Source organism: Populus euphratica, unplaced genomic scaffold, assembly GCF_000495115.2.
Source record: "Populus euphratica unplaced genomic scaffold, PopEup_1.0 scaffold29.1, whole genome shotgun sequence".
Lineage (NCBI taxonomy): Eukaryota > Viridiplantae > Streptophyta > Magnoliopsida > Malpighiales > Salicaceae > Populus > Populus euphratica.
The window spans coordinates 712,160-720,944 of record NW_011499888.1 but is presented as its reverse complement, the minus strand read 5'-3'; the positions used below and the strand labels follow the sequence as shown (position 1 = coordinate 720,944).

At 37.9% G+C, this 8,785-nt stretch overlaps 2 protein-coding genes and 1 long non-coding RNA gene across 5 annotated transcripts in view; 2 read left to right on the top strand and 1 right to left on the bottom strand.

Moving 5' to 3' along the window:
* Positions 1-401, top strand: part of LOC105130689 (uncharacterized) — a 796-nt gene extending 395 nt beyond the window's left edge. The window contains exon 2 of the long non-coding RNA XR_843286.1: positions 41-401. This is a non-coding gene — a long non-coding RNA (uncharacterized LOC105130689). The remainder of the gene's footprint in view (positions 1-40) is intronic.
* Positions 1-8,785, top strand: part of LOC105130691 (glycine-rich cell wall structural protein 2-like) — a 29,180-nt gene that overhangs the window by 659 nt on the left and 19,736 nt on the right. The window lies entirely within an intron of this gene.
* On the bottom strand, positions 3,682-8,127 carry LOC105130690 (acyl-CoA-binding domain-containing protein 4-like). The gene is made up of 14 exons (XM_011033302.1): positions 7,846-8,127; positions 7,626-7,748; positions 7,461-7,544; positions 7,250-7,369; positions 7,102-7,168; positions 6,920-6,981; positions 6,637-6,776; positions 6,430-6,556; positions 5,798-5,912; positions 5,615-5,703; positions 4,963-5,046; positions 4,550-4,867; positions 4,384-4,443; positions 3,682-4,228 (listed from the first exon to the last, which is right to left on the bottom strand). Exons 2-14 carry the CDS (start codon positions 7,713-7,715, stop codon positions 4,067-4,069), a joined length of 1,518 nt encoding a protein of 505 aa, XP_011031604.1. The 5' UTR covers positions 7,716-7,748; positions 7,846-8,127; the 3' UTR covers positions 3,682-4,066.

Here is an 8,785-nt window from a genome sequence, read left to right as displayed (position 1 = left end):
TCGGGTGGCGGCTCGGGGTGTGGTTCGGGTGGTGGGATAGGTGCTGGTGAAGGTGGAGGTGGCGGCGGAGGCAGTGGAGGCGGAGGTGGTGGAGGCCACGGCGGTGGATACGGAAGCGGGTCAGGCTATGGAAGCGGGTCGGGCTATGGAAGTGGAAGTGGCGGTGGCAGGGGCAGGAAATGGCAAAAGCTTGCCGTGAACATTAAGGTTACCTTTTCTTTTATATAACACCATTCACAGTGGTATTCCAAAATAAAATTGCAGGAGCTCTCCCACATGCATGAACATGGCATGTTGGCGAGTGATTGCACCTGTGCATGCGTGTATCGCTATCAATAAAGTCACCTTTGCAAATGCTATAAATAAAAGAAATTTAATTACCCTGTATATTTTATAGATAATTTCTCTGCAAACCGCAATCAAAATTGAATGTTTCGTTTCCATAAGAACGGGATTTCAGCACAAAAAAGGACTTCAAATAATATTAAAAGAAATGAGCTTGAACTTTCGAGAATTGAAAATTTCCTCCCCGGCCGGGCCCAAGAATGGCAGTGTTCAATTCGCATGCATTGAAAAAGCAACGTGCACCCAAGGCAACGGCCCAGCGGTGGAATGGCGTCTTGCGCCTTCTGCTGTCACGGGTTCGAGCCTTGGAATTGTATGCCTGTCAGCCCCGCGCTGCCTTACCTGCCTGCTGGGTTTCCAGGGTGTTCAGTGAACCATGGGAATTAGTCGTGGTGCGCGTAAGGTGCGCATAAGCTGACCCGGACACCCCACTTAAATAAAAAAAAAAGCAACGTCCCAAGTGAAAATAGTGAACCTCAATACATGACTGCCAAGAAGAATTCCCAAGTACATTTCTGACCTCGTTGATGATCCATCACCGAAGGCGGCCAAAAGGCCATTGGAAGCTGCAAAGCCAGTTTTACAACCAATGAACCACCAGTAGGTACGCTACGCTCAACAAATATTCTGAAATGCTACTTAGACAAGTCCTGTTGGAGTTTCATAAAATGATCATTCTCAGAATAAGAAAGGTCTGACAAATAATACAGAATCAGAAAAGCCTGCCAAGTGACATAGAATCAATCACATCCTGTGTCAGCACTCGATTCTTACGTTCTTCAGACAAGCTATATATAATTTCCTCCACCGCTGAGTTTATTGCTAAAAATTTTAGATTTCAGCGGTCAAGCCCATTTATAAGAAAGAGATTACAAAATTTGAAATGTCTAGATACCGGTGAAATTTGGAGTTTAACTAGACACGATTGAGAAGGAAATATTTCGGCAAATTCCATTTCAACCATGGCAAAGTATCCTTTGAAAGGATAGCTCTAAAACATGTATTGATTTGAAAGTCAGTAAACTTATCAAGAAGATAAACATGGCTACATCTAATATTATGACAAGCCAACATAGACTAATCCAACAACTGTTTCCAGAAACAGAAGTTGTACCGTGTGAAGAGTTTCCTGTAGAAACCTATCTATTACGAAGAATTTTCTTCTTTCTCCTTCTATCACAGTTTTTGGATGCCAAATTTCAGAAACACCAGCTAGATTAGGCAATTGCAAGGTCCACGGAGGAATTTGCAGCAAAAATAGTTAAGAATGGTCAAAGGCTGAGCCGTCTCCCTCTCAGAAGCATATATAGGATACCTTCCGCATTATCATGTCCTCAGCTGTATGGATGGCTCTCTGTGATCCTGTGATTGTGATTTTCCTGCCAAAGAGTACAGAAAAGAACTGAATTAAAACCCTCGTCACTTCAAAACACATTTTAGCGCTAAACTGATTGAGATTGACTCAAAATGCTTTCCCATGGCCCTCATTTGTTCCAGACATGAAACCACCTCTGTCTGATATTTTTATCCTGGCTCCACTATTCTGCCAAAACAGAGCGCTCTTCATTAAAAAAAAATAATGATAACGATAATACAGAATAATATGGATCATTTGTTGTATAAAAACCTGGATAATTTCCATTATATTTCGTCCTCCACGACCATGAACCAATCCAATAGTTTCATCAGCAACACCGATCGTCACAGAGTTAGCACGATCCTCCTGGAAAACATCAGAAGCCCTTCTTTCAATCACAAGCAACATGCTGTTTAATTATACTTGATAGCATACAAATGTTTTCAGAACAGCACCAAAACATTAGATATTGTTGATAGAATTCGCAATGAGATGAGGTGAATCAGCTGGAACCATCCATGCTGGATATTAGAATACCCATTTTAGGATTGGTATCAAACTACCAAATGTAACCCTAAGCAACCTAAGAGATACATATATAAGGGCCTCAAGCTCTGGTATGTGTTTGCCACATAGACAGACAATGCATTCGATTAAAGGGGAACTCTTTAATGTATTAACTAAAAAGGCCAAAAATTAATATGACATGATGCTCGCATAGTACCTATAGGAGCTGGTTGCCTATATGGAGAATAATCTTGATTAAATAAACAAGAAGGTTAATAAATACGCACATATTGTAATATGACGAAAAAAGTTAAGGTCAAATCGCACAAAGAAAATTAATTAGGCCATTAAACACCTATATAATTATAACCGATCAATACAAGACCGTCAGGATACCTGTTGCCCAAATTTCCAGTGTCTGCGAATGAGTCTCTGCAGAAAAAAAGCTTTGGCTTTTTATTGTCTCCATATCCTGCAGTTCATAGGTTTAATCTTCTTTTTAATTAATTAATAACTAGCAGAGCGGAGAATTAATGTTGAGATATGAAAAAGAACCTCGAATAAATTGTGCAAATAGAAAGCAGGGAAAGTAGCAGCAGAAGAGCAACACTTCTCCTTCAAACTTGAGAATTTTGTTAACGGGGTGAAGTTTTTGGAAAAAGACATGTTCGGTTTTTACAGCAATGGTTTTATTCATGGTTATATAGTTCATTGCCAGAAATTCTAACAGTTTTTGATGCGTGGTTTTTAATTTGCTAGTTTTGGCGAGTTACATGATGGAGGAACCCCTTCCATCCGAACTTGTGCTGCTTTCAGGCGTACGATTTTACAGGGACAGCTCCTCCAAGATAAGGTTGCTAACTCCGAGTAAATACGTGGTGTTCTACTCGATGCAACGAGTTCATGTATTTTCAAACCATTTTTAAACTGCCAACACAATTTTGTGATTTTGTCTATTTTCCTCTTCTTATATCGTTAGTTTGGCTCAACATTCTTTTAGAAAAACCAAAGAAACGAAGGTTGTGTTAGCATAGGACGCAGTGAAGGTATCTGAAGATGAAGTAAAAATGCTTTTGAAACCTGCGACCATCATCTTTTATTGTCAAATTGCGAGTCAGCTTCCTGTTGTTCATCTCATAGTTTCCCACAATAGAGGAAAATACACTGCAAGATCAAAGACCCTACAATGATAAGATTACTGGAGGGATGGAAGATGGCGACTTCTGATTCTCAATAAGAACGTCAGATGTAGAAGAAAACGGAAGCAAGTTGGATGAGATTTTGCTGAATTTTGAGCTCTTCTGGGGAGCCTTTAACATCATCAACCTGCAAGCAAAAGGCATGCAGTCAACGTAAACTGCATATTTACAAGGAACTATTTGTCACCGGAAAGAAAAACAAGGCAAAATATTGGTCTCAGAAATGCATCCCAAGAATCGGTTCTCTTCCACTAAAATATATGATATTGTAAATAAAATTAAATAAAAACTAATTGTTTATTATATGATATCCAATGAAATTTATGGTGTGCTGGGAGAGAATAATTCAATTGTACAAAACAAATAAAATCAATGTCATGAATGGGGAGGGAAAAAACCAAACAATTACCCATTTCACAGAGAAAAACAACAGCAAGACTTCACAGACTACAAGCTGTACCCGTTTCTAACTTAAACCTCCGAAATAAACTCTAAAAATGGCCAAGGGGTAGCAAAGCCTGCAAGCACACATTGACCAGATACACACAAAGGGCACCATAAGATAATAGCATTCCTACTAGCTTGAGATGGCTTCGGCTGCCAACATTTTGGCACAATTTTGAGGCAATGGCTTCAAGCGGTTCTGCGGTATGCCACTTTAGCCAGCTATCCAACGCCAGACACCACCAGAACCTTGTCTTTGAGCTGCGCTATGCTCTATCTCCTGATCCAGTGCAGACTTCTGTCTTCTAAGTAGTTGTACTTCATTTTCTATGGACTGCAATGATTCCATCATCTTCTGTAACTCAGCAATTTGTGCCTGGAAATCTCAGTAAACCCAAGTCAACCAAATTTATGAAACAGGAAATCAAGGTCACACAGAAAACCAGTCAGATAACCAAAAGAGAGATATAAATGGTGGCCAAACAGGGGAAAACAGGATAGAGAGTAATGGGATGTGAGAAAGAGGAGCACCTCAAGTTTAAAGCATCTTGATCTCTCAGCAACTAGTTGACCTTGGACAGAATGGAGTTCCTGGAAAAACAATGAGAGAGAAAAAAAAATGATATTAAAACTATATATTACCATTTAATGAAAGAATGAGTTCTCTCATAAGAGAATATATTTCTCAAGTACATACCTTGGAGAGTTCTGCATGAGTACCATTAACTTCATCAATCTTTTCTGTAACCCTATAATTTTCTGCTCTGACTTCTGCGAGGGACAATTCCAGCACCTTTTTCTCTTCTTTCAGTGCATCAATTTCAAATGCTAAATCTTGTTCAGTAGAATTCTTTCCAATTCCATTAGAGTTCAGATTTAATTTGGAGAAATCCAACTTTTCGGATTTGGACAAGGCATATGCAGCAGTAACAGAAGCTGCAGCTGCAGCTGCTGCTGGTGACTGAAAAATCTTTGGACGCAATGCATCTCTTGGTTTAAGTCTCATAACAAAAACCTAGAAAATAGAGGCCATTCAAGGAAACAGTGTTGAATTAAGAAAGATGGTGCATATAAGCACTAAATCAGCGCAAATGTTACTAGAGCACGTACCTCATTGTTGTATTTCCCATTATAGCCACCAAAGGCAACCAAATGCCTCTCTCCATTAATTAATACTGAGCAAACACTAAGTCCCTGCTTTTGAGATTATAATTAGACAATTTCGCAAGCATGGACGTAACTTCTCCATCAATTCAGCCAAAACTAAAACTAGGATAAACCATTAAAGTTGACTAAGCTATCTTAGACACATAATAAGCATATGAGTTCTGCAACCATTTTATCATATTCCACCAAAGCTTTTGCATTTCCCCAATTAAGAATTTTCAATACAAGTTAAATCTTCCATCAAAATCAGTACAAGCATGGAATCCATAAACAGAAAATACTGTAGTCTAAAACCTACACTCAGGTGGTGAATTAATGGCTGAAACAGGGAGTTCTTCAAATTCACGCTAGCTTACAGCCATGCAATATTAAAGGAGATCCATAATGATAAGTCCCATGTTTCAAGTTGATATTGATAATTTTCAGTTCTTTTCAAATGAGTCATCTTTGACCAATGAAATTGATATCCATAATCTAGTTTTTCTGAAAAATGCAGATGTACTAACAATGTGTTGCTTCCTGTCCAAAAGTTCTGTCAATAAAATAAATGGCTAAAATTACAGAGTACAACTTGAGAAAGGCACAAAGTATTCACCTCGCTAGCAAGTGGATCTCTTTCCTTTACACTAGCCAATGCTGACCATGCAAGCTTAGACATATTTAACACAAGGGTCTCTGGGCAACCTGTAAGTCATCAACAATTGAAGTCATGATTTTTAGAGAATAGTACTAAGAAAATCCAATGATTGGAATTAGACGAAGAAAAGTGATTGCACACCGTTTTTGTTATCTCCACCACCAACAATATACCAGTTCTCACCAATGGCTACACCAGAATGACCAGCCCTAGGAGTCACCAAATCACCTTGAACTTCGGGCTGGGACCACTCCATCTAGAGTAAAGGAAGACTTTGTCATTGTTAAAAAGAGATGGACATCTAGATGTATGAAAATCTGAGAAAATACAAAATCTGTCTATATATTCTATATAATGATATATCGGGGTAGTTACTGCTCAGTCAAAACAATTCCTTTTGTGCATAAAAAAATCCCATTCAATAAAATGCAAAATAAGCATGTCTTGGTGAGTCCAGAAGCAACCACTGGAATGCTATCAATGAGCAGGCAAGCCAATGCAAACACTTGCGGCATGCTTCTTCTGTTTAAAAGTGTCTCATGGGCTAAATGTTTCATCAAGAAATATTATCATTCATAAAATGCAATGCAACACCATGCTATATATCTTATCTGATGCTTAGCAATCCATTTTTCAACACATTAAATTATATGCTATTTCTCAATAACGAAATTAAACATGATAACATTTACTTCACATTCCCCCTGTCAATGCAAACCCCACATCCCCTACATACAGCTCATCCCAAAAGATAAATAAATGGCAGCACTTACAGTCTGCAAGTCGAGTACATGGAGATCATTGAAGAAGATTGAATGAGAACAGCCACCAAAGATTAGAAGATAGCGGTCCCCATTTATTGCAGCTGTGTGATCAAATCTGGGAGCTGGAGGTGTCTGCCTATCAAGACACAAGAAAATGACGCGGAAGACTTCTGAAATTTGCAAGCAGCTGGATCTAAAAGTTGAACAGATGCTTACTTTGTCACTACCACATCCCAAGTCATTGTTTCCAAGTCAAGGGCATAAACATTATTCAGCAATTTCCTGTTCCTATCTTCTCCACCAAAAATTATCAGTCTAGAACCAACCAGTGTAACTGAATGCCCCCCTCGGGATACCTGAAATACACCAGAAATTTACCAACCAAATTTCCAAAAACAAATGCTGCATGTTTTGCTTCGTAGAATGCATAAAAACTTAAAAACAAATCAAAACGGAAAAGGCATTTCAATGGGCAAGCCTGAAGACAGAATAAAGTTACCGGAGCTTCTCCTGAAGTCTCAATAACACCACAAGTATGTGTTTCTAGATCAATGAACCTCACTACAAGAAATCAACACGAGCAAAAGATTCTTCTCAATAGACATTTACAAGCATCGTCAGCTGATTTAGGAAGCCATCTAAGCCCATCACTTAAAAAAAATAAAAATAAAGCAAGCAAACCTATCATGCTATCAGAATTCGCCTTCGAATGCCCGCCAAGGAGAAGAAGTTTGTTTCCCCACTTAACCTATCAAAACAATCAATAAACAATCTGAATGCATAACACAAATCATGTCGAAATACTAAACTAATGAATCCAATGTCTTACCATGCTATGATCTGAAGTAGCTGGAAGAACTTCCGGTGCACCATTCTCTTCACCCTTTCCACCATCTACTTTACTTTTGAACTTTAAACTAGACCACACCAAACCTCTAAAATCAAAAACCTGCAAAAACAGTCCAATCCAACATCACTTAAGCACATAACCATCATCGGACTTTCCACAATAAGCAAACGACACCACCAACATCATATACCTGGACATCAGGCAAATACCGCCCGGCACGACTCCCGCCAGCTATATATAATTTCCCATCATCACCAGCAACTGCTGCAGCATGCTAAAAGAAATGACAACACAAAGTCACATTGTCGTCATACAAATCAACATTTAGGGTTTTAAAAGCTGTAACAAACATCACCTTGTAGCGAGCTAATGGTCTTGCGCCGGAGACAGGGATTGGTACCCACCGGTCATAAGCTAATTGCGAAAACCAATTGGCCGCGTTCATTTCCTTCTTAATCTCCTCTGTTCCCGTACAAATCTGTTTAAGGTTACTAAGTTAATCCACTGATTAAATTAATTAAGTGATTGCACATAAAACGGCAGCAGATTAAGGAAATCAGATAAATGAAATGTGCCTGAATTGGATTGCAATAGACGAGGAAATCAGAGGCGCTGGTAGATCAGATCGAGGAATTTTGTGGATCTGATCGGAGGAAATGAGAGATGATGATGATGGATTGGACGGTGTTGATTCTTCGAGTTATGGAATGAAGAATCGAACACCAACAGGCAATCGTAGAGATCGCTTGCAGTTCGTGAGTGTGTGCTGTGGCCTGTGGGGACAAGAGAGACCGTACGGTACCGTAAAACGCTGAGAGTCGCTGTGATGGGATTTTATAGTCTACTACTACAGTACTAGCTAGCTGTACCTTGTTTGTGGAGAAAAGACAAGAAAAAAAAAGAGTAAAGAAGAATCCAAATTTATCCCCATGACAAATTAAGTCATCAAACAACTTTTTATTTCAGCTAAATCCTTGATATTTTCAAATTTCTTAATTAAGTTTTTTGTCTAAACACTTCACAAAGTTTAGTCAAATTCCCTGTAAAAGGAAACATTCCTATACACAAAAATGTATTTTTGAACGAATTCGGTAGTAATTTCTATAATCTTTCATATCAAGAATTCCTATATTTTCTTATAAAAAATAACACAATAAATTAAAAAATTTAGTAGAATAATATTATTTAAAATTTTTTTAACAAAATAACACATCTCCACCTCATCAAACTTCTAAAATGCTACAACTATTTTCCCGCTCTTAGAAATAATAATATTTAGTGAAGTCTCACTATTAGTTCTTTAATTTAACTAGTTGATTAATTAATTCAGTTATTCTTTAGTTTAACTAGTTGATTAATTAATTCAGTTACATGAATACATCAATAATTTTATATAAAAATTATAATTTTGTAAACTTATTTTTTCAAATATGCTTAATGAATATATATATATATATATGGCCAACTTATAAACTAAAATAAGATTTTTATTAAAATTTTTAAAAATTAATATTC

Excerpts from the sequence above, each read along its gene's own strand:
- LOC105130690 (XM_011033302.1), bottom strand. The coding sequence starts at position 7,715 with ATGAACGCGGCCAATTGGTTTTCGCAATTAGCTTATGACCGGTGGGTA. Across the intron at positions 6,982-7,101 it reads GAATTCTGATAGCATGATAG|TGAGGTTCATTGATCTAGAA; the intron begins GTTTGCTTGCTT and ends GATTTCTTGTAG. Across the intron at positions 6,777-6,919 it reads AGACTTCAGGAGAAGCTCCG|GTATCCCGAGGGGGGCATTC; the intron begins GTAACTTTATTC and ends GGTGTATTTCAG.